The 24,552-nt window shown below is 47.4% G+C and overlaps 2 protein-coding genes across 5 annotated transcripts; one reads left to right on the top strand and one right to left on the bottom strand.

Annotated features, from left to right (window-relative positions):
- The first annotated feature begins 97 nt into the window (after nucleotides 1–97).
- HNRNPA1 (heterogeneous nuclear ribonucleoprotein A1) lies at nucleotides 98–6,446 on the top strand. Of its 4 annotated transcripts, XR_011144813.1 has the most exons (12): nucleotides 98–192; nucleotides 742–858; nucleotides 1,128–1,274; nucleotides 1,412–1,622; nucleotides 1,717–1,809; nucleotides 1,895–1,987; nucleotides 2,226–2,300; nucleotides 2,495–2,653; nucleotides 3,203–3,358; nucleotides 3,604–3,669; nucleotides 6,045–6,120; nucleotides 6,331–6,446. XR_011144813.1 is itself a non-coding variant. In XM_068969844.1 (11 exons), the coding sequence occupies exons 1-10, from the start codon at nucleotides 178–180 to the stop codon at nucleotides 3,657–3,659; spliced, it is 1,122 nt and encodes a 373-aa protein (XP_068825945.1). In that variant the 5' UTR covers nucleotides 98–177; the 3' UTR covers nucleotides 3,660–3,669; nucleotides 6,045–6,398. The 4 variants fall into 4 exon arrangements, 3 of the variants coding, with proteins under 3 accessions (XP_068825945.1, XP_068825944.1, XP_068825946.1); XM_068969844.1 differs by having other exon boundaries at nucleotides 6,045–6,398; XM_068969843.1 differs by lacking the exons at nucleotides 6,045–6,120; nucleotides 6,331–6,446 and adding an exon at nucleotides 3,905–5,204.
- A 2,092-nt stretch (nucleotides 6,447–8,538) lies between these two features.
- On the bottom strand, nucleotides 8,539–15,398 carry NFE2 (nuclear factor, erythroid 2). The gene is made up of 3 exons (XM_068971914.1): nucleotides 15,294–15,398; nucleotides 10,763–10,931; nucleotides 8,539–9,549 (listed from the first exon to the last, which is right to left on the bottom strand). The coding sequence occupies exons 2-3, from the start codon at nucleotides 10,874–10,876 to the stop codon at nucleotides 8,539–8,541; spliced, it is 1,125 nt and encodes a 374-aa protein (XP_068828015.1). The 5' UTR covers nucleotides 10,877–10,931; nucleotides 15,294–15,398.
- Between the last annotated feature and the right edge of the window lie 9,154 nt (nucleotides 15,399–24,552).

Here is a 24,552-nt window from a genome sequence, read left to right as displayed (position 1 = left end):
CAAATATCCAATCAGAGCTATTCGGGGGCGGAGTCTACCAATGCCGAAAGCGCGGAGGCGGGATAAAAAAGGGAGGCCGAAGGTAGGCTGGCAGATACGTTCGTGAGGTTACTCCTTTCTGCCCGTGGACGCCGCCGAGAAAGCATCGTTGAAGTCTTCCCCGCCTCCACTGCCGTCATGTCTAAATCAGAGGTGGGTAAGATGCTCTCTCCAGCTGAATAGCCTTTCCTCTTCCTTTCCTGAGTTTAGCAGGGTGCAGTTTGTTTGGCTGCTTGCCCCAGTCCTGTCGACGGTTCTTCGATCGCTGCCCGGGCCTCCCCCTCCCTGAGTTGAGGTCGCCATTTTGTCCTCGTCGCCATGAGGCTGCTGTCTTGCGACCCTTACCAATCACTCCTGCTCGGTGCCCCTTGCAAAACTCTTAGGCACATTTAGTCTGTTTTTTACCTTGTCCCAATGGCTGCTTTTTAAAAGAGTACCTACGGACGGATGTGGGCCATGTAGTTCTCTTTCCTAGTCCTTTTGTTGCGCGTGCGTCGGAGGGAGAGTAAGGGACGCATGCGCTCAGGGCCTCCGAGCCCACCCAGCCCCCAACATACTGCCTCCCCCAGAGGGGAGAAGCACGTGGTTTGTTGCGCCCCAAAGGAACAATAAGTGCTTCGTACGTTGCTATCTATTTTTTTTGCAACTGAAAGATGATTTGCGTTATAGCCCTACTTATTTCTTTACCTCCTCCACTCCTAGTCTCCCAAAGAGCCCGAACAGCTGCGGAAGCTCTTCATCGGAGGATTGAGCTTTGAAACAACCGATGAGAGTCTGAGGAGTCATTTTGAGCAATGGGGAACGCTCACAGACTGTGTGGTAAGACTCGAGAGACAAAGGGCTGTAGAACTAGTTTGTTTCCTTGGCTTAAGTTGCTGCGGTTATTGTTTGAATGCTAATAGGATGGTAGCTGTAAGTATGGAGTGCCTTTAACTAAGTAAAAAAGCACCCAACTAATTTACTGCAGATGGTTAGTGGGAAATGGAAGGACTTGAGATAAAAGGTTGGTAATAAAGTTTCTTGTTAATCTTAGTCAAGGTAGAAAATCACCCATTTCTGGGGTCTTAACACGTATTAAACATTTTAAGGTAATGAGGGATCCAAACACCAAGCGCTCCAGAGGCTTCGGGTTTGTCACATACGCCACGGTGGAGGAGGTGGATGCGGCCATGAATGCAAGGCCACACAAGGTGGACGGAAGAGTTGTGGAACCAAAGAGGGCCGTCTCAAGAGAAGTAAGTACCTTTTTCCTCCTTGAATTAGTCATTTGGAGGATTTCCACTAGGGAGACTTTACATGTGGGGGTGTAATAGATTTAATATTCCTCACTTAAATAGGTTTCGATAATACACGTTAATTTTTTCTACATTAGGATTCTCAAAGACCTGGTGCCCACTTAACTGTGAAAAAGATTTTTGTTGGTGGCATTAAAGAAGACACTGAAGAACATCACCTGAGAGATTATTTTGAACAGTATGGGAAAATTGAAGTAATTGAAATCATGACTGACCGAGGCAGTGGCAAAAAGAGAGGCTTTGCTTTTGTAACCTTTGATGACCATGACTCCGTAGACAAGATTGTCAGTAAGTATCAGGTGGCTGGCATTTGTTAAGGGTTCTGAAATCTATGCTGTATACTGAATTCTGAGATGATCTGTTTATTTTCAAAATCGTTTAGTTCAGAAATACCACACTGTGAATGGCCACAACTGTGAAGTGAGAAAAGCCCTGTCTAAGCAAGAGATGGCTAGTGCTTCATCCAGCCAGAGAGGTAAGTTTGCTACTTAACTAAACCGTAAACATAGTTTTGAATAATTATAGTCTGTACAGCCCAACACTTCATCTTGATTCTTCAGGTCGAAGTGGTTCTGGAAACTTTGGTGGCGGTCGTGGAGGTGGTTTTGGTGGGAATGACAACTTTGGTCGTGGAGGAAACTTCAGTGGTCGAGGTATGTTTGGCTGTAATTTACTAATAAAGAGTTAATGGTAAAATTGTAATGACCTCCTGATGACTTGTTCAAAGTTACATTTTAATCCAAATATAGTTCTGGCTTCTCTCTAACCAGTAACTGTTAAATATAGGAATAGTTCTAATTGAATGCTTCCTTAAATTTATACTTAATATAAGGTAACTTGTATGCAATCCATGTGCTTTAGACCTGGTTTTTAAATTCCACTTTCTTCTAGGTGGCTTTGGTGGCAGCCGCGGTGGTGGCGGATATGGTGGCAGTGGGGATGGATATAATGGATTTGGTAATGACGGTAAGTTTTGTTAAAGAACCACAGGTAAAAAATTTTGGCAACCTTTAGGATAGGTTAGTAGAGACTAAAACCCTAGTGCATGATAAGCTCAACTATGATCTAATAGCATGTTGTGAGCAGGCCTTTAGCCATGCTTGCACAGAATTTGACTGCTGAATACTTTTGTCTTATTGAGAAGACTTGTATTCTTGTAGGTGGTTATGGAGGAGGCGGCCCTGGTTACTCTGGAGGAAGCAGAGGCTATGGAAGTGGTGGACAGGGTTATGGAAACCAGGGCAGTGGCTATGGCGGGAGTGGCAGCTATGACAGCTATAACAACGGTGGAGGCGGAGGCGGCTTTGGCGGTGGTAGTGGTAGGTATCCAGTGATCCAAGTACTTGGTGCAATAGCTAGATTAGCCTTTTAGACTTTATCCTTAGGAGGATTTGATGGTCTTAAAGCATTGTGTGTTGTGCTGCATGGTACTTTTTTTTAATGGGCTTGCAATGCTACCTCCTCCTAGCTTTAAGCTGGGGCCGCCTCACTCCCAAATAGATAGATGGTTAAGTGGATAGTGGTGTCTTCAATTGGAATTAGATTAGCTTCTAGCCGGATTTAGTGTTAACTCTTGGGATCTTAGGTGCTTAGTTGATGTATCCAGCATGTGTTTGCTGTGCCCCTGGCTGGGTAAAGGCCTTAAAAGGCAAGAGAATATATACCTTTTGTTACACCATGGTGAGTTGGGTGAAGTTTTAGTTACTGGATTATTCAGTTGAATGCCTTGCACATGAAATACAAAGATAATTGAAATTGGAGCCACAGAAGTTTGGGAGCAAGGCAGATCAAGCAACTTTTTTACTCTGAACACTAGGATTTCTCATTTTCCCTGAATAACATATAAAGGTCCTCTTTTCCATTCTTAGGAAGCAATTTTGGAGGTGGCGGAAGCTACAATGATTTTGGCAATTACAACAATCAATCTTCAAATTTTGGACCCATGAAAGGAGGAAACTTTGGAGGGAGAAGTTCTGGCCCTTATGGTGGTGGAGGCCAATACTTTGCCAAACCACGAAACCAAGGTATGGTATATATGTGGTATTGGAGGGCTAAACTAATACGGTTTAGGAAATGTAGAAACCAAAACGCTGATAAATTAAAACGTTGAGGAAAATGACTGAGTTAAAATAGTTTGAGTTGGGAAAATCACATGAGCCCCAACCTGTGATTTTCAACTTATGCAATATAAATAGGTTAAGCCCCAACTATAAAAAACATGGTTACTGTTCGTACTTCTAAAGCTTAAGAGAATAAATTTTGTTTCTAGGTGGCTATGGTGGCTCCAGCAGCAGCAGTAGCTATGGCAGTGGCAGAAGGTTTTAATTACTGCCAGGTAAGTGAACACCTTTTTTTGTTGTTGTTCTCACTTAATTGTAATTTATAATGAACCCAGTAACCCTAATATAGCTGAGCAGTGCAACATAGTTAACATTATAATTACAGTAAAATTGTGGATATTAAGTTAATATTCAGATCAGCAAAATTTGTGGGAAACAACTTGCTATTGGATTGTAGCCTTGAGTCTTAATATGTTTAGATTAACAACTTTATTCCATATTGTTCAACAGGAAACAAAGCTTAGCAGGAGAGGAGAGCCAGAGAAGTGACAGGGAAGCTACAGGTTACAACAGATTTGTGAACTCAGCCAAGCACAGTGGTGGCAGGGCCTAGCTGCTACAAAGAAGACATGTTTTAGACAATACTCATGTGTATGGGCAAAAAACTCGAGGACTGTACTTGTGACTAATTGTATAACAGGTTATTTTAGTTTCTGTTCTGTGGAAAGTGTAAAGCATTCCAACAAAGGGTTTTAATGTAGATTTTTTTTTTTTGCACCCATGCTGTTGATTGCTAAATGTAATAGTCTGATCATGACGCTGAATAAATGTCTTTTTTTTTTTTTTTTTAATGTGCTGTGTAAAGTTAGTCTACTCTGAAGCCATTTTGGTAAACTACCCCAACAGTGTGAAGTTAGAATTCCTTCAGGGTGATGCCAGGTTCATTTGAAATTTATTTACAAACCTGCTTGGTGGAGAAGCTGTTGTCTTCAGAACCTTGGTGTAGTTGAACTGACAGTTACTGTGTTGTGACCTGGAGTTCACCATTAAAAGGGTCACCCATGCAAAGTCATGGAGTTTTTTTTTTTTTTTTTTTGGTTATTAATGATTGTTGGCACATCCTATGCAATATATCTAAATTGAATTATGGTACCAGATAAAGTTATAGATGGGAATGAAGCTTGTGTATCATCCATTATCATGTGTAATCAATAAAAGATTTAATACCCTCTTGAATGGAATGACAACTGTATGGATTCGGGACTGGCAGAGTTTTGGACCTTCCCTACCCTCTACCCCTGATGTTGAATGCTTCTATCAATTCAAGTTCAAAACTCTGCCAGAGAATAGAAGCCAGCTGCTGGCTAATGCCATCTCATAAATCCACAAATTAGAAGTTTGGGGGAAGACCTTTTTTAAAACTGAATAGTGCCATTAAGAATTTTATTCAACACAAAAACAGGCTTACATTAAAGGAAAACTGCAGTTTCTGTCCTGGTTGGGTGGGTCTTTAGGGGTTTATGGATTGACCACTTACTATATGGAGATTAAAATTTCATGTGAGAAACTGTATTGTTTACTTAAATATGTGCTAACTGCAGTTTTCCTTTAAATACAGCACAAGATCACACAACCATCCTAAAATGTTGCTTGTATAGAAAATGACTTTTAAAAGCTTTATGACGTTATTATCCAATCATTGTTATTTGTACATAGCTTCCTTTGAGCCCTCAATTTCAGTGCCATTGTACCTAGTAGTATAGATATTTGTTTACCACTAGGATTGTGTACTCCATCCCATGGGTGTGTTACCTGGAAGTTTGGGGAGGGTTGGGGTGGGGTTGGGTGGGAGGTGGAGGTGGGTGGGAAAGCATGGGTAATAGTTCCATGGGCTTGATATTGGCTGAGTTTGCAATGGCAGGTGGAACCTTAACTATTGAGGGAGTTTGCAGATACCTCAGGATTCGTGACAATGCCTTTAAAGATCCAGGAGAGATGTTCAGCTACTAGGAACTGCTAGCAAGTATAGCGCGAATGGCTCCGAGCCCAGACACTCTACAGCTGAGAGTAGACACTTGTGGTATGTGGAGTACAGATAAGCCAGGGGCAGGCCACGGCACTCCATGAAAGCTAGGAGAGTGAAGTTTCAGTGACCATCGCAAGGAAGGAGGCAGACAAGAGTAAGGCACACCTGACTCTTAGGACTAGCAGTCAGAACCAGGAGAAAAGGTTTTATTGCTATGCTGATAGGTAAGAACAGATTTTACTTACATCCATATAGCTCTCTAAAATCCAGCCTTCTCATTTTCCTTAATAAATTGAGCCAAAACTAGTCCAGTTAAGCTGAACTTGGTTTTTCTGGAACTGAGTTGCTTTAAATTGACACCCTACTCTTGGTGGCTCCCAAATGAAGGAAGTGAGCACTTTCTTTAAATTACCTCTACTGTGATATATATTTACCCTTTAATTTCTATATTTCTTACCTTCTTTTGATCTATTTCCATAAAACAATGGCTCAAAGTAATATTAGAATCTTCCCCCAAATGCTTGTGGGAGGTTGGGTGGGCCGTTAGTGGGAGGTGGGGGGTTAGCCTGAGATGGAACTTGTCTCTGAAAAAAAGCTAGTTCTAAAGGCTGTTTACTTTTCTAGGGAGGACTCTGCTACCACAGGCATATCAACTCTTAAAAAAAATCCAGAAATCCAGTCCAAGCTCGTGGATAAAAAGGTAAGCTATAAGTAACAATGCTTAATATTCCCAAAGAAAAATGACAAGCTGTCCCTCATAGACTAGAGAGGTCTCATAGCTTGATCTGTTACGTACCTAATAGACTAGCCAGCAAGCACTATTAAAACAATTGGATTCTCAGTCAAGAGAATGGTTATGATCGTAGACTCTTTCATCTGCTTAATGTACTTTTCTTTTTCCTTTTTGCAGAAACATCCTTATGAGGACCTTTATCCGAGCCTCTTGGTGCTTGTTACTGCCATGCAGTTATTTGCTACCTGCTGTGCAGCTTGAATCGATCATTCAATTTTGTGAATGAACTTTAAAAAAATAAAATGCATTTAACTTGGTTTTGTGCCTTGTTTTCTTTGTCTCCCTTCATGATATTTATGGTAAATAACTTGATGCTGTTGGTTGTTCTTTACCAGATGAAGCTTGAGAATGGGAAATAGAGGAGTTAATGATAGCCAGGTGTCTGGTACACCAGAATTGTACCCTCATTCCTTGTTGTGTTCTTGAGCATAGTGGGCCTCACCTAGGAGTGAACGAGCTTTTACCAGTCATTTATTTCCAGCTTCAAAAAAAGCCACAAGACTAAAGGAGGTACTTCACCTTTGCAAAGGTAATAAGCCTAAAAATGTGTTTGAAAGCAGTAGTTTAACTCTTTCAGCAAGTGTTTGTATTTTTCTCTAGCCTGTTTCCATCCTTGGTAAAAGAAAGCTTGTGAATCCATCGGGTCCATTATTAACCAAAATTATGAGTAAGGAAATTTCCCATTCTCTTACATGAAGTAACCAATTCTTGTGACCCACCTTTCCATCTTTCACCTGAAGTACTGATGAGTACATGTGTCTGAGAATCTTTCCCACCACAGTGTACCTCCACGAGAGGTGTCTCCTGTTGACTGTATCTCCAGTGCCTAGAACAATACTTTGAGCTTATTAGGTGCCTATTAAATAATTTGTTGAATAAATGTCTAAATTAGTCTCTGAATTACCATTTTTGTGGGTTTGATTTGAATGAAAAACCTCTGCAGTCTGCTATTTCAAACTACCTTACCCCACATTTTAAGTTTTTAAGAAAGTTGACGAGTTGGACTATCTTTAGATCTATCAGGAAGTTTTCGTTCCCTGGAGACCAACCTTTTTTTGAATCTGTAGGCATTAAGTTTTTATTTCAATCACTTGATTTTTTGTCTTAAAACTGTAATGAGTATCAAGAACTTGGAAGTAAGGTTTCTCTAGTGAAATGGAATAGAAGGGTTAAATAGAAGCAAAATACTCCAAAGGTAATTTATATAATAAATCTAGTGATCAGGAAGATTGGGAACTGCCCGAAATCCAAGCAACAGGACAAAGGTGTGTGGAGGGAGTTTGAAACTTCATTGTGTTCTAAAAAACATACTAGCAAAAGGCCCTAGATCTTCAAGGATCTAGAAGGGGAAGTAGGGGGGTGGGGGAAGGGCAGCACACGAAAACAGGAATTGGGTAACTAATGTAACCAGGGAGATGGATGATATAACCACAGTGCACATGGTGTGTGGCTGTGGAGCAAGTTTTACCCAGAAGCAGTCCTGGGTGTGAAATCCTCTAAAACTTGTTCACTCAGTGGTGTTCAACTCAGACCCTGTGAACTGTAGCACCCCAGGCTTCCCTGTCCACCCCTGGAATTTGTTCAAACTCATGTCCTTTGAGCCAGTGATGCCATCTAACCACCTCATCCTCTGTCGCCACCTTCTCTTAACACTGTCTTTCCCAGTGTCAGGTTGAAAGTTGGGTTCCAATCCAATTCTTTGTTGCAACCAAGAAAGGCCTGTCCTGTGGGCATTCCAGGCTTTTCAGTCCTAACACTCAGGAACCTGTTACAGAGGGTCTAGCCAGCTCTAGCAGCAATCCTAGCTTTATAAATAGGGGGTCACCCAAGAAGATGGGGTTCCTCAAATCATGGCCTCTGCCTCTGAGAAGGGGGTTGAAAGTGGTAGATGACACTGCTCAGGCCCAACTGTTGCCTGTCCCGTCTTCCTACAATCGGAAGAGAGAAGCAAGCTCAGCAGAACATCCTCCCCAACACCACCAGGCAGTGAGCTCTGAGGAGCTCCCCAGTTCATCACCCTCCCTCAAGAGAGAAGACACAGCACAAGGCTATTTCCGTAGAGTGCTTTATATACCAAAGCTCAACCCAGACTGGAGACCTAGAAAACTGAACCACTGAAGAGAGATTCCAGCCCTCCCCTCACATCCTTGCCTCCAGGCAAGCCTCACTGAACACACCTCGGACCTTCCAAATGCCAGGTTTCCCACTGTGGTCCCCTCCTGGTCTACAGAACTCAGCTCCCCCCGGGCCTCATGGATGGGAAGGACCTTTATCAGAAGAGAATGAAGGAAACCCCCATCACCAGTCCCACCCCCTCCGGCCAGGTCAGTCTGTGGCCTCCATCTTGGTCCCCCGGGGCACCAGGAAGATGGCCCCATCAGCAGCCTGGTGTAGCGCATACTCTTCAGGGGAGTAGCTGTTGCCTGCTTCATCCCGCAAGTGCTGGAAAATGTCACGGTACAGGTCCGTCAGCTGTTGGCGCATGACCTCCAGGGTCCGGTCAGCCTCGCCTCGGGCCCGGAGAAGCCGCTCCCGCTCGCTGCCCAGCCGCTCCAGTTCCCGCTCCAGCTGCACGATGGTCTCCAGCTTTCTCTTGCGACAGTTCTGGGCGGCCACCTTGTTCTTGCCCCGCCTTCGGATGTCCCGGACCAGGGCCAGCTGGCTCTCTGTCAGCGGGTACCGCGCCAGCAGCTCGTTGAAGTCGTCTACTGGCAGGTTGACAATCTTGTCCGTAGGGAAGGGGATCTTCATGGCCAGGGCCCGCCGCTCATCCCGACTCCCCGCCTCCCCCCGTGCAGTGGGCTTGGCCCGCACAGGGCCCGAGGAGGGTTCTAAGGCTAAGGGGTTCTCGGCAGGTGGCAAGGCATAGTTGGGGTGGGTCAAGGAGTTGGGCATTAGTGAGTAGGGGTACTCCACTGGGTACATCTCTACATACTCGCTGCGACGCCGGCCAGCCTCCGTCCCCTCCAACTCAAGAGATTCAGCGTCACTATAGTTGAGGGATAATCCTGAGTCAGATTCTGGGTCTTCTTGGGGCTTGGATGGCCCCGCTGACAACCCAATGTCCAGGAGGGCCAAGGGGTCTGGGAGGGGGTCACTGAGCAGGCCCGAGAGGGTCAGTGGCTTGGAGACTGGTACAGTCATGTTGCTACCATAGGAGTACGGAGGGTCTGGGACATGAGACGTGGGTGCCGGGAGCTCATAAGGTGGTGTAGGAAGGGGAAAGCCAGGCTCCGAGTGGATAGAGCAGGGGCAGTAACTTGGAGGCGGCGGGGGCCCTGGGTATGGGACAGGGGCTGGGGGCTCGAATGATGGCTCACTTGGAGCATTCAGACCCTGCAAGAAAAGACACCAAGAGGTTTGTAGACGGGCTGAGGAAGAGAAGAAACCATCTCTCTCAGAACCAATCTGAGTCCCACTGAAAGAACTAGTGAGATAATCACAAGGGAACAGAAAGTTGCTAATAATCATTAAAAGCTTCTGGCAAAGTTGTGACAGAGCAAGTTCATGAAGAAAGCGGCTTAAACAGGAAGGGCACTCGCTGAAGTCAGACTTCAGAAAGGACTACCTAACGCCGCAACAGTTGTGAATCCCCTCCTCTTCAGGAGAAGTTCTTACTGGCTTGAGATGTCTCTTGTCCCTTTATTTCCTTCAGGAAGACAAGGAGTCACTCCACGATGACCCTTGGAACCCTTTTCCTGCTGCCATTATCTAGGGCCAAAGGGTCAAGTTCAGACCCTGGCCATGCCCCGGGTGCCCAGCAGAGGGAGCTGCTGTGTGGGAAGAGAGCTTAGGGCAAATCCTGAGGACCCAGGCTGGCATGGGCACAGTGCCAGGTCTGGGGCAGAGAGTTACTTCAGGGAGCCACCGTGAGCTCTACCCTTTCCCCTCCAGTCCCTCTGTCCCTGCCCAGGTGCAGAGAGGAGGAGAGAACATGATGAGGAGAACAGGGCCCCCAACCCACATCGGGGAGCCATCCTGCTCCAGCCCAGCTGGGGACAAAGGCATCATTGTTAGGCCAACAGACACCCCTTTGTCCAAGTAGCAGGAGGAAAGGACCCCGGCATAGCCTGACCCCCCCCCCACCCCCACCTTCCTGAGGCCCCTGAACTACAGCTCTGCTACCTGAGGGAAAGGGGCCCAGCTGCTGAGGACAGGGGAAGGAAATGAGGGATGAAGGCAGGACTGGAAGAGGGCAGAACAGAGGAAGGTGAAGAAGGGAAGGCGGGGCAGGAGGTGAGGTAGAGAGACGTGAGCAGAGTGGCTGCCCAGAGAGCTTGCACCCCCAATCAGATCCTTCCTTCCCACCACTGCTATCTCCTGCTCATCCGCACCCCTCCTCCTCAACGCTCTGGCCTTCCCTCCAGATCTCTTCGACTCCAGCCCTTCTTTTTACAGTGTCCAGAAAATCTCCATCTTGAGACCCTGGGCTCTGCTTGCTCTAGCTCCACCCCCTGCCACGCACACCCAGGGCCTCAATCCCAGCCATACTCCCTGTTTCGCTGCTTTTCCCTCCCCCCACCACCTTGTTCCCCACTACCTGGCTTACCTGCAGCTCAGTGATGGACATGATCTCCTGCCAAGTCAGTTCCATCTCACCTGGCTCCGGAATGGGTAGCTGTGTTACCCTGTTCCTGCTCTGCTGTGGAGGACACGGGGACATCCTACTGGGCCAGGGCCTGGTCCAAGGTCCCAAGAGCCCAGATGGTCCCAGCAACCTGTATCAAAGGAGAAACAAGGGTTAGGGCCTCTCCTGCCACAGGTCAGCAGTTTTATCCTTCTTCATTGGGCAGCTGGGCTTCCCAGGTGGCGCAGTGGTAAGGAATCCACCTGCCAATGCAGGAGACTTAGGTTTGATCCCTGGGTGGGGAAGATCCCCTGGAGGAGTAAATGGCAACCCACTCCAGTATTCTTGCCTGGAAAATCCCATGGACAGAGGAGCCTGGCGGGCTACAGTCCATGGGGTCACCAAGAGTCTGACACGACTGAGCGACTGAACACGCACGCATGCACAGAGCGGCTCCCTCCAGCTTCACCTGAGGGAAGGAGACGCCTCATCCCCCCATCCATGCTGCACTCATCAACAACTCCTTAAGCTAGAAAGCCTCTTTCTGCTGTGTTATCTCTACCTCACCTGCTACGGCTGTAGGCAGTTCCTCTGGGGGCTCTACTTTTCAGATAAGATGCCTTCTCTTTCCCCTACTGCTGAACTCCTCAGGACTGTATCACAGGCCAGGACAGAAGCCACATCATCTAGGGTCGTGGTTCTGTTTTTCCTGTCTCCTGCAGCAGCCTCAGGGATCACTCCTGCTCTCCTCCTCTGCCCTCAGTTTTAGGATCTCAGTCTTTTCCTTCCAAGTTGAGAGTGAGTGCTTGGGGATCCCCAAGGAGCGTGTTGTGGGAAGAGCCAAGCAGACAGCCCCTCCCTTTCTCTAAGATAGGCCCCAGGCCTGCTGGTTGATAGCAGCCCTGCCCTCGCCTCCTATCCTGGTCCTGGGCTCCCCTGCCTGGGCCAGATAAGAGGTTTATCAGTGGCAGGCAGCAGAGGAGGAATGGTCTCTGGAGACACTGGACCTCTGCCCTGTGTCCTGCAGGGTCCTCTTGGCTATACCCTACCACACAAACCAGGTCGTATAATAACCACAGCAAAGACTTGCTTGGCATTTGTTGAGAACTGAGCCTGGGGGTCTATAGGCACTCATTTATGAGATTGATTTTCACAAAGATCCTATAAGGTCCATTCTGAAGCTGAGACTCAACCTGCTAAATAGCAGAGTCAGGACTGGTGCTTAGAGTTGCTGACTCTCCTGCCGTCCCACCTTCCAGGTGCCTTCCCAGTCCTGCTCCCATGTCTTGCTACGCCAAGACTCTACTGGTAGTCAGCATCAGTCAGCTCCTTCTGTGGAATCTTGGCCTCTTTTCTCTTCTAGGGAATATTTCTTTAGAGACTTGAATACTCACTCCCCTCCAGCCCCTTTGCTTTGGATCTGGGCTGGAGTTGCAGACCTGTGCAGCAGCAAGATGTCGGGCAAGCCGTCGTCTTTCTCTGAGCTTCTGTTTCCTCATTTGTAAAACCAGGGAGTGAGATAAGTTGAATTTGGAGGTCCCTCCCTCTCTGCTTGGACAGTTCAACATTCTCAGCAATCCCTCAGCCCTGCCTTTATCTTCTCCTTTCTGTCACCCTTTCTCCTCACTCCACCTCCCTATTCCCTGACACCCATCTCACCATCATCTGTTCTCCCTGCCTTTGGCAAGACACTCCAAGTAGATTTGGCAGGGGCCCCCTGATCTCTTAGGGCCACGGACTGTACCCTATGTTTGCTGTAGAAGTAAAGACAGGCAGACTGGGTGAGTGGGGGAGACTTACAGAAGGACAGACAGAGTATAGGGTTGGATGACCTTAGATCACCACAAGGATGGCCCATCACAGGTATTTAATATGGAATCCACTCTGACTCACCACAAAATTCATGAGAGCTGCAAACTGTCCTTTCGAAGGAGGATCACCCCAAGTTCCTGCTTGGCCCCTCCTTGTTACATGGCCATCCCTAGAGCTGGGAGTTGGCACAGGCCCTTGGCCAGTGGGCAGAGGGTAGGGTGTTTATGTCTGTCCAGGATGCCATTTCAACACCGGAACCCCACCTTCTCCACCCAGGTTCTGGCGGAAATTGCCCAAAGGCAAAGTGAATGGAGAAGGGGTTTAGGGGGCAGGGACGATGACTCTTGCCTCATAGTCCTTCTCACACACAGACACATCCCATTTTGTCCCTCCGTATAATTTCCCGGATCTGACTCTTAGGTGCAATACAAAGATCTTGCCCTAGGAGGCAGGAGACCAGGTTCTCTGGCATTCCACATGCATGATCTGGGACAAATTGCTTCCTATTCATTCTCTGCCATTAAATGGAGACAGACGTGGAGAACCTCCTTACAGAAGATTGTATCTGGCTCAAGCAATCACAGACTTTATTGTGGGTTGCATTCACCTGGGGTGCTTGTGAAAACACAGAATTCTGAAAGCTGCCCCAGATCCATCAAAATTGAGTTCATAGGTACAGGTACCTGGCAATCAGCACTTTAACAAGTGGCCTGGTGGGTGTTTCTGTGCCAGAGGCCCACCGTACTTTGAAAACTTTTAACCACTCCAACCATATGGATTTACTTGAAAGAACACAAAGCCAGAAAGTCTGGCAAGTAATCTCCAGACCTCTCGTTTCACAACCTTGATCCAGGCAAGGCTGGGTTCTAGGCTGCCCTGGTCTCTGAAACTAGATATCAGCCCCTTCTCATAAAGACCAGGAATTTAATCCTCCCCTTACCCTAGGACAGGGAAATGAGAATCCAGAAGGGTCACTAGGGGAGACAGGAAGTTAGAAAAGAGGCAGTTAAGGAGAACCTCAGGATCAACTCCAACCTGCTCTCTGGTACAAGTCTGTGCCAGGCCAAAAGGGAGTAGTGTGAGTGTCCCTGGACACTCAGAGATGGGTGGTGGTCTATACACCAGCTATAGGCCCCTCTGAGTCTTAGGAGCCTACCTTCCTAAAGACAGGCCAGGGAGCTGGCAGCCAGTGATAAAGCTCAGGGAGAAGGAATCAGATCAAATAGAACATCACAGAGGGTACCGAAACTGAAGAGGTCCTGGGAAAGTGCAGCCTGCCTCCCTGTGTCCCTTTTCTTTCACAGCAAATGGTCCTCACTTTCCAGTTTAGCCCACACTTTGAGGTCACGCACCCATCTTGCTCCCCAACACTGCATATCAAGTAGGATGGACACCATCTCCAGGGACTCTAATCCACCCTCTTTACTCTCATCCTAAACCATTCTGGCTTACCCAAAGAGATTTTATCACAATCCCTGAGTACACACAGAATGACATGGAGCTTTATGTTTCAGGATACAGACTGAGGACAATCTGGGGAGGGATGCTGTGGAGAGGAAGGTATTCGGCCCCATCTGCTGCCCCAGGTCTCTAACACCTTGACAAGGGGGAGAGCCAGAGAGAGGGCTCGCCTCTGGGACTCTGTTCTGAGGCTTATTAGACTTCCCTTCCCTCTCCAGGTGTCAACAGAAGCAGGGAAAGGATGGGGAGGGATCAGTAAAGCCTGGGGTGTGGAGTGATGGGTGAGCAGCCTGCAGCTTAGCAAGATGAGAAAGAATCTCCAAAGAGAGGGAGGCACACAGAATTGAGAGAAAGCAACAGAATGGAGGGGAAAGGGGGCTGACAGAGGGAGCCATGGGGAGGGAGAAGGGGTTGAGGGTGTGGAGAGAGATATGAGCACAGTAAGATATGTGGGGTCACACATGACTCAAACAGGTGCACGGGAACAAGGGAAAGAGGGACGAGTTTCTGCCGTCCCGTCACCCAGTCACTAGACCCCAACTTCAGTCCCTAGGAAGCCCAATGATAGAGAATCTCAGCTCCAGCAGCTGTGACAGGTGACCTCTCTGCCACTGTCCCCAGCCGTCTGTCTCCTCAGCTGCCAAGATTTCCAGTCAGAAGCAACTATGCTGCGGTGGGATCCCTTCCTCTCCCTCCCAGTTCCAGCTGATCCCTACTGCCCGAGGCCCGGAGAAGAGAAGGCACACAGGGAGGAGAGAACTCAGCACCTCCAAGCTCTAGCAGCCCATCCTGGCGCAACAACACTTCTCAGCGACCCAGGTGTCCACTGTCTCAGATTCCTCAACTTCCCCTAGACCTACCCAGATGGCTGGACAGGGCAGCGTGATGGGATGGCATAGGGGAAAGGATGGTACTGCATACCTGAGTCCAGCGACAGCCAGTCTGCCCAAGGGTTACTCAGGGTCACTCCCCAGCCCCTGAGGCGTCCCTTGGGGGACCACTGTCTGGTCCCCACCCAGAGCATTTTGCCCTAAGAAGCCCAAAGGGCTCAAGAAGCCATGTAGGTCTCCCAGGGAAATTCCCGCATCTGTCACATTCCTCAACCAGGGGCAGCCTGGTAAGGTCTGCGACCTCCTAGGATGGCCCTGCGAGTTGGTTCTTCTCTCCCTTTGCCTCCTCCACCTCCCCAGGCTGTCCCCAGACCCACTGCAGTCCCCCTCCCCACCCGCCCCGCAAGCACCTGTGGCAGGGTCCCAGCGAGGTGAGGAGAGCGATGAGAGAGACGAGGCCGGCCTGGGCTGACACCTCCTGGGTGAGGATCCCTGCTACCTCTGAGAGCCGCGGAGGGCCGTGCCCCGCCCCCTGGCCATCGCTGAGCGCCCAGTGTGGAGTGCGGGGAGCTCCGGGCCGGCGCACCAGCCTCTTCTCTGAAGCCCTCGGCCTGAGTTCTCCGTCCTTCCTCCAACCCTCCCCTTTCCCCGTGGCCCTCCTCTCCTCCTGCCCCTTCTGGCCAAGAGAGGAAACTTGAGCCCGGTGTGGTTTCTGCCCACACCCCGCCCCCAACTTGCTCCCGGCCAGCGTGGGGCACACATGGCTCCCAGCCCTCCGTGTGAGCCCAGGAGTCCAGCCAGCTCTGCGTTTCTCCCATGCGTATGATGAATTCCAACCTGATGATCTAAGCGGCAGAGCAACCTCTAAACTTCATACAAGTTGTAACCCCTGACCTTTGCCCCTTTGACCCTCTTCAGGTCAGGGAAACTGAGTCCTGGCAGGGTGGAGAGCAGCTGGAGAAAAGGACCAGATGTCTAGCATCCCAGTTTTTAGGCAGGTAGGCCTTCGGGACTCTGCTTTTATTTTCAGGAAAGCCTGGGCTCTGGGAAAGGGGTAGGGGAGCTTTCGGGGGAGGAGGACCCAGCCGCTTTGATGTGTCCTTTCACCTGTAGCCTTCTCCCCTCCCCCTGCAGCCTCAGATGTCCTAGGACAAAGGCCTCTTTCTTGGGCCAGGTTTGTTGTCAGTGTGTGAGGGGAGTTGGGGTTGGGGGGGAGCCGCCTGGCAGGGACATTATTCACCTGCCTTAAAGGGGACCCTAGATGCCCTCTGTCCTTTCTTCCAGGCAGTCACCCCAGTCACAGGGCAGCCACATACTCTGGACAGAACAGGACATGTGTGTAGGGTGTCAGGTCCACCCCAGCATTCACAGCAGCTCTGGGGCAGGCCAGTAAGTACCCCTGGAAGTCACTCATTTATCCATTTGTCTCCAAGCCACAACCCAAGTTCCAGGCCAAACAGATCCTTTCTCCAGAGACTAGGAGAAAAGTCTGGCTTCCTCCTAGCTTTTAGTAGCTTTCAGCTCTAAGGAAAGTCTTTCCTATGTCTAGCTTCACTCCTTACAGCTGCAGCTTGCACTTTTTTCTTTTCCTTCTTATGATGTTCAAGTTAAATTGGAAGCAGTTATTGACTGAGGAGGTAGGCAGCTACCACCCTAAGACAGGACTGGCATTCAGCCAGCATTCTGTGATAGGCTTGTGTTCACTATTAAAATAATGAAAACTTTCTGTCCCACTTGGTAAAGAATAGCTTCTGGGAGTCTTCCAAGTGTTTCCCATCATTACAGTACTATGTCAGCCACCCCAGTTCTCTCTCAGGATGCCCCCAACCCAATAACACAACCAAGCAACTCAAGAGGCAATGTGATACCTGCAGCCTGTGTGTGTCGGTTTGATCAACACCCATGCCAAACCTATAGTTCAGTGATTTGAATCCCTACCCCAGCAGATCATAATTCTGCATGCATGACCTGTGTGGGGCAGGAGGGGACTCATGGCTTCATTGCATGTTACATGCAGGTTCAGAATCTCTTGATGATCTGGTATGAATCTAGGTCACAAACATGAGTACTCAGGTAGCTTATGTATTTATTTGGGCCCATTGGAGGGGATGAGAGGTGGTGATAGTCATACTTGTGTCTGACTCAGTAATGGTATCAGGTTGTCAGATAGTCAGTGGTATCAGATAGTCAACAAACATTTGCTGAATGAAAGCTACCAGTTCAGGACACTATTTGTGGCATCGCACATACAATTATAACACAAGTTATCCAATGAATGAATGGATATTTATGGAGTGTCTACTTATCATTCATTCATTCAACAAATATTTGTTGTGGGTCTACTATGTTTCCCACTCCAGAACTACACAAAGATGAATAAGAACAGTCTGTGTCCTTATTAACAGCCTACGCAGGGAATTTGGGGTTTTCCAGGCAGTGCTAGTAGTAAAGAGTCTGCCTGCCAATGCAGAAGACTCAGGAGATGCAGGTTCAGTCTTTGGGTTGGGAAGAGCCTCTGGAGAAAGAAACGGCAACCCACTCCTGTATTTTTGCCTGGAAAATCTCATGGACAGACGAGCCTGGCGGAATACAGTCCATGGGGCCACAAAGAGTCAGATATAGTAATAAAGGTCTATATAAGGTGCTATGGAGGGACTTCCCTGGAGGGCCAGTAGTTAAGACTTCTCCTTCCAATTCAGGGGTACGGGTTTGATCCCTGGCTGGAGAGGTAAGACCTCACATGCCTGTGGCCAGAAAACCAGAACATAAACAACAGAAGCAATATCATAACAAACTCAATAAAGACTTCAAAAATGATCGACATCAAAAAAAAAAAGGTACTATGGAGCTGAACTGCTGTTGGGGAAATTCAGAGCAGGCTTCACAGAGGAGGTGGCAGTTGAGCTGGGCTGTGGAGAATGATTCAGGGTTCATCAGGAAAAGAGGGGAGAAGGGTATTCCAAGCTGAGGTGTGAAAGCCCAGAGGCATCAGAGCAAGAAGAGTACTCAGGGTTTCCTAGGGTGGAGTGTGGGGTAGGAAGTAGTGAAAAATAAGCTTGGGGAGATTGACTGGGGCTAGATGTAAAAGTCTTAAAAGTCCAACTAGGGAGGTTGTGTTTCATCCCATGTGCGAGTCAAAGACATGTTTGAAGCAGTTTACTTGTTTTCGGGGACAGACATGGTCGTACAGGCTGAGCTAAGTCAACAGACAGCCTTCATTTAGGCGGCTGGCCAGGATATCTCTCCCACCTCACCCTATTCCCCTCCTGTAGGAAGAGGCTGTTACTGTGGTTAGCAGGCTGTGTTCTGCCTCTAGAACATTCTTTTTTTTTTAATGTATTTATTTATTATTTTTGGTTGCACTGGGTCTTTGCTGCTGCACACGGACTTCCTCTAGTTGCAGAGAGTTGGGGCTGCTCTCTCTGCGGTGTGTGGTCTTCTCATTACAGTGCCTTCTCTTACTGCGGAGCACAGGTCCTGGGTGCATGTGAGCTTCAGTAGTTGTGGCTCTTGGGCTCTGAGTGCAGGCTCAGTAGTTGTGGTACATGGGCTTGGTTGCTTCGCGGCATGTGGGATCTTCCTAGAGCGGGGATCAAACCCATGTCCCTTGCATTGGCAGGTGGATTCCTATCTATAGTACCTCAAGGGCAGTCCCAGAACACTCTTTACAGCCCCCCAGGGGTGTGGATGGTTCCTTTAGTCCCCTCCTTTCAGATTCCTGCTGTCTAGAGTCAACCTCCTTCTATCTTAAATCTCCTCTGCTTGATGTAAGATTAACAGGGTATTAGGAGCCTGAATGGGTTGGACAGTGCCTGCAGCTAGGCAAGGCAGAATACCTAAGATTTTCCTAGCCCCAAGATCCCCCTGCTTCAGCCAAAGTGGCAGAGACAGAGTGTGGAGAAAAACATGGCCACATATCTTTACTGTTATACTGTTCTTCATCCATGCTGCTCATGCACCCCCAAAACACTGTCTTATTGTCACCTCTGGTCAATTCACCCCACTCTCACCCCAGTGCGTGTGCACACCACCATCAGCATCAGGGCAAGCCACAGCCGAGTTGCCAAACACCCTACCGGGTTATGCAACCAGCTTCCCGAGTAGGGCGGGGTGGGTAGAGGTGAAACCAGGGGAGGGCCACAGGTCCCAGAGGGAGCTGGTTGCCTGGCCTGCTTGCCTGCTGGGCTGACCGCAGTGGCCCCAGGGGGCGGAGGCAGGGCTGGCCCTTTTATCAGTGCCCTGCAGGATTGCACCCGCCACCCCCTGGCTTCCTCTCTCAACAGACGGAAAGGGGAGGCAGCCACAGGGTGCAAGGGAGGGCTGGGCGTTATCCTAGGCTGCAGAGCCTGGCGGTTACCCCGGATGGCTGGGGGAGGTGTTGGAGAGGGTCTGGGACCAGGGAATAGTGAGGCCCCTCTTACTCAAGTAAGGAAAGGGAGATATAAACTGAGGCCCAGATGGTGGAGCCAGATGTCCTAAGCCATCCACTGGTTTTTCCTTGTGTTCCAGTTTGGGTGAGAATAGGATGAAAAAAAAAAAAAAAGGTCTCTGAAGAGGTTCCTTTCCATATATAAGAATTCTAAGAGGATTGACTCAGGAGTCAGGACACTGAGCCCCACTATCAGGTCTAAAGAGCTTGTGACTCTCAAGGGTCCAGAGAGTTGGAGAGGACTGAGGTTCCCAGTCCTGGCATCTGTGGGTTATTCCCGGGTAGCAGAGCCCTACATCTAACCTAAGACACATGAAGGCTGATAGATGAGTCCAGAATAGTCCAGCATAACCCCTGGAGCTTAATTCTAAATCTAGAGAGGGGAGTATATTGTGTGGTGTTCAGTTCACTTGTCACTCAGTCGTGTCCGACTCTTTGCGACCCCATAGACTGTAGCACACCAGGCTTCACTGTCCATCACCAATTCCCAGAGCCTACTCAAACTCATGTCCATAGAGTTGGTGATGCCATCCAACCATCTCATCCTCTGTCATCCCTTTCTCCTCCCGCCTTCAATCTTTCCCAGCATCAGCGTCTTTTCAAATGAGTCAGTTCTTAGCATCAGGTGGCCAAAGGATTGGGGTTTGAGCTTCAACATCAGTCCTTCCAATGAATATTCAGGACTGATTTCCTTTAGGATGGACTGGTTGGATCTCCTTGCATTCCAAGGGACTCTCAAGAGTCTTCTCCAACACCACAGTTCAAAAGCATCAGTTCTTGGGCGCTCAGCTTTCTTTATAGTCCAACTCTCACATCCATACATGACTACTGGAAAAACCATAGCTTTAACTAGACAGACTTTTGTTGGCAAAGTAATGTCTCTGTTTTTTAATATGCTGTCTAGGTTGGTCATAGCTTTTCTTTGAAGGAGCAAGCATCTTTTAATTTCATGGCGGCAGTCACCATCTGCAGTGATTTTGGAGCCCAAGAAAATAGTCTGTCACTGTTTCCATTGTTTCCCCATCTATTTGCTGTGAAGATTGAACAGGATGCCACGATCTTCGTTTTTTGAATGTTGAGTTGTAAGCCAGCTTTTTCACTCTCTTCTTTCACCTTCATCAAGAGGCTCTTTAATTCCTCTTCGCTTTCTGCCATTAAGGTGGTATCATCTGCATATCTGAGGTTATTGATATTTCTCCCAGAAATCTTGATTCCAGCTTGTGCTTCATCCAGCCTGGCATTTCACATGATGTACTCTGCATAGAAGTTAAATAAGCAGGGTGACAGTATACAGCCTTGACGTACTCCTTTCCTGATTTGGAACCAGTCTGTTGTTCCATGTCCAGTTCTAACTGTTGCTTCTTGACTTGCATACAGATTTCTCAGGAGGCAGGTCAGGTGGTCTGGTATTTCCATCTCTTTAAGAATTTTCCACAGTTTGTTGTGATCCACAAAATCAAAGGCTTTGGCGTAGTCAAAAAAGCAGAAATAGATGTTTTTCTGGAACTCTCGGTTTTTCAATGATCCAACAGATATTGGCAATTTGATCTCTGGTTCCTCTGCCTTTTCTAAATCCAGCTTGAACATCTGGAAGTTCACAGTTCACATACTGTTGAGGCCTGGCTTGGAGAATTTTGAGCATTACTTTGCTAGCGTGTGAGATGAGTGCAATTGTGCAGTAGTTTGAGCATTCTTTGGCATTGCCTTTCTTGGGATTGGAATGAAAACTGACTTTTTCCAGTCCTGTGGCCACTGCTGAGTTTTCCAAATATGCTGACATATTGAGTGCAGCACTTTCACAGCATCATCTTTCAGGATTTGAAATAGCTCAAGTGGAATTCCATCACTTCCACTAGCTTTGTTTCTAGTGATGCTTTCTACGGCCCACTTGACTTTACATTCCAGGATGTCTGGCTCTAGGTGAGTGATCACACCATCATGACTATCTGGGTCATGAAGATCTTCTTTGTATAGTTCTTCTGTGTATTCTTGCCAACTCTTCTTAATATCTTCTGCTTCTGTTAGGTCCATACCGTTTCTGTCCTTTATTGTGCCCATCTTTGCATGAAATGTTCCCTTGGTATCTCTAATTTTCTTGAAGAGATCTCTAGTCTTTCCCATTCTATTATTTTCCTCCATTTCTTTGCATTGATCACTGAGGAAGGCTTTCTTATCTCTCCTTGCTATTCTTTGGAACTCTGCATTCAAACTGGTATATCTTTCCTTTTCTCCTTTGCTTTTAGCTTCTCTTTTTTTCTCAGCTATTTGTAAAGCCTCCTCAGACAACCATTTTGCCTTTTTTTCCTTGGGGATGGTCTTGATCACTGCCTCTTGTACAATGTCACGAACCTTCATCCATAGTTCTTCAGGCACTCTTGTCTATCATATCTAATCCCTTGAATCTATTTGTCACTTCCATTGTATAATTGTAAGGGATTTGATTTAAGTCATACCTGAATGGTCTAGTGGTTTTCCCTACTTTCTTCAATTTAAGTCTGAATTTGGCAATAAGGAGTTCATGATCTGAGCCATAGTCAGCTCCCGGTCTTGTTTTTGCTGACTGTATAGAGCTTCTCCATCTTCAGCTGCAAAGAATATAATCAAGCTGATTTTGGTATTGACCTTTGACATCTGCACCTTTTTGTGGTGTAGAGTACGTAGAATGTTGTTGTTGTTGTTCAGATCTTGAGTCCCTGCATTCACTGGTTACATGACTTTGGGCAACTCAACCTTCCTGAGCCTTGTTTCTTTACAAGGGAAAATGGAGATAAGGATGATAATACCTATTCAGTGGAGTTTGGGGGAAGATTAAAGGAGATCAATAAGCGAGGCTGGGGAATGACAGGTAAGGCTAGGTAGCTTCAGTTGTGTCTGACTCTGTGTGGCCCTATGGACAATAGCTCACCAGGCTCCTCTGTCTGTGGGATTCTCCACGCAAAAATACTGGGCTGAGTTGCCATGTCCTCCTCCAGGGAATCTTCCCAACCCGGGAATCGAACCCACATCTCTTATGTCTCCTGCATTAGCATGTGTACTCTTCAGAAGCTTAGAAACCTGGAAACCAGCGTGTCTCAGAGGCTTGGGAATTGAGAAGAGTCTACTTATCTGGAAGTCAGACTCTGGTGGAGAGATACCTGGAACAGAACTGAAACCAGGAGGCAGTCTGGTTCTGGGAGAGGACCAGGACTAGAATGCAGCAGTGTTTGGGGGGCTGGGTGGTAGACTTTCAGGAACTAGCTCTGGAGCCACGGCTTTCCCACCCCAGCACTATTGGGCGGGGCCAGTTTTAGCCACACAATGGGCATAGTGCCAGCCATATGTGCTTCAGTCACCTTCCAGGAACCCCAGAACCCTCCCCCTCACCTCACCCTGTTGCAATCCTCTGCAGTGGGCGGAGCTTCCTGGGAAGTCCCACCCTCTGCTCCTCAGAGGATGGAAGGCTTGAGGCCTGATTATTCATTTCCTCCTTCAAACAGGCATCCTGCTCATTCCAGCCTCTTCTCTCTGCTCCTCCTGCTCCCTTGCACCAGAAAGCTCTCCTTGGACCTTTCTACCAACCAGATGCAGTACAGAGTGGAAGAGAGATCTGGGTTTGAGTTTCAGCTCACATTTAGAAGTTCAGACTTGGGCAAATTATATAAGCTCCTTGAGCCTTGGTTTCCCCTTGGTAAGTGGAGAGAACTGAGCTTCTTGTGAGGGATATAAGAAAATGTATGTATAGTGCTTACACAGAAAGACTTTAAAGTTGGATCGCTTCCTCTGATCCACTGTCCAAGACCCAGCTTCATTCAAGTTCTGTCTCCACGCCACTTTCTTGGGCTACTTACCATTACCCATATTTTTTTGTCTAACTCCTTTTGCAATTATTTTATGTACCAGAGAATTAATAATCTCATATAAATGTTTTCCATTTGAACCATATGATTTTGTGCGTTGTTGTATCATTCTGTAATAGTGATAATATAAACTATATTAGGGGGCTTCCCAGGTGGTGCTGGTGGTAAAGAACCCACCTGCCAATGCAGAAGACATAAGAGACGTGGGTTTGATCCCTGGGTCAGGAAGATCCCCTAGAGAGTGCCTGGCAACCCACTCCAGTATTCTGCCTGGAGAATCCCATGGACAGAGGAGCCTGGTGAGCTGCAATCCACAGAGTCACAAAGAGACTAATGGAACTTAGCACGCATGCATGAAAACTGTATTATACAAAACCTGTCTCAAGCATCATAGTATAATGGTTAAGAAGACAAGTTTGAGAGTCAGAAATGCCTTCATTCAAACCTTGGGTCTGACAGTCACTTTGAGATCTCAAGCAAATTCTTTAATCTCTCTGAGCCTTATTTTATCCATCTGTAATTTGGGGATAAGTACAATACTTATCTTACATATTATTGTGAGAAGTTAACAACTGGGTATGTATGTTTAATTTGGTGATTCAATGCCTGGGCTATAATAAACACCATTAAATAGCACATATATGGTACATCTATTATTATAAAATAAATATTAAATATATTAAATTATTGTTAACTAATTTTCTTGTGAGGGATTGCATTTTATGTTTTGTTTTTTTTTTAAACCATACTCCACAGCATGTGAAATCCACCAAGGATTGAACCTGCGCCCCCTGCACTGGAAGGCAGAGTCTTAACCACTGGACTGCCAAGGAAGTTCCACGTTTTGTCTTTTATACATATATCTCAAGGTGTCTGTTTCTGAGTACAGCATACTGTCACCCACTCAACAAATATTTTTAGAGTATTTAACAGATTGCTAAATTTGAAGGATACCAAGATAACTGAGGAGTGAGCCTTGCCTTTGGGAGACACATATATAAACAGATAAACGGTGATGTGAAGTAAGAATGGCAAAGTTACATTTCAGGGGGAGCAAAGGAAAAGCAGCCTCAGAGGAAAAGCCTCAGAGAGGAGGTAACCTTTCACAGTCTTGAGAAACAGAAGAATATGAATTTTCTAGGGAGAAAAATAGGAGACAGCATTCTGGGAAGAAGAAACATTATGTGTAAATACACAGTGGTGGGGGAAAAGTCTGTAAAGTTTTGATCAGTTACAGAGTCTAGGAGTCCAAGGGTATTTTTAAGGAGATCTGGGTAGAGGGGTAGTTTCCTGAACTTTCCTGGGAAAGTAGGGTAGGTCGTGGTGACCAAGCCCAGGGCCCCCTCCCTGCCAGGAGTCTAGCTGCATATCAAAGTTCTCGGGATAGTCCTCTCCCTCCAAGGA

Source organism: Capricornis sumatraensis, chromosome 4 (genome assembly GCF_032405125.1).
Source record: "Capricornis sumatraensis isolate serow.1 chromosome 4, serow.2, whole genome shotgun sequence".
Taxonomy (NCBI): Eukaryota; Metazoa; Chordata; class Mammalia; order Artiodactyla; family Bovidae; genus Capricornis; species Capricornis sumatraensis.
The sequence above is the reverse complement of the archived record's forward strand: the minus strand, read 5'-3'. Positions and strand labels throughout refer to the sequence as shown.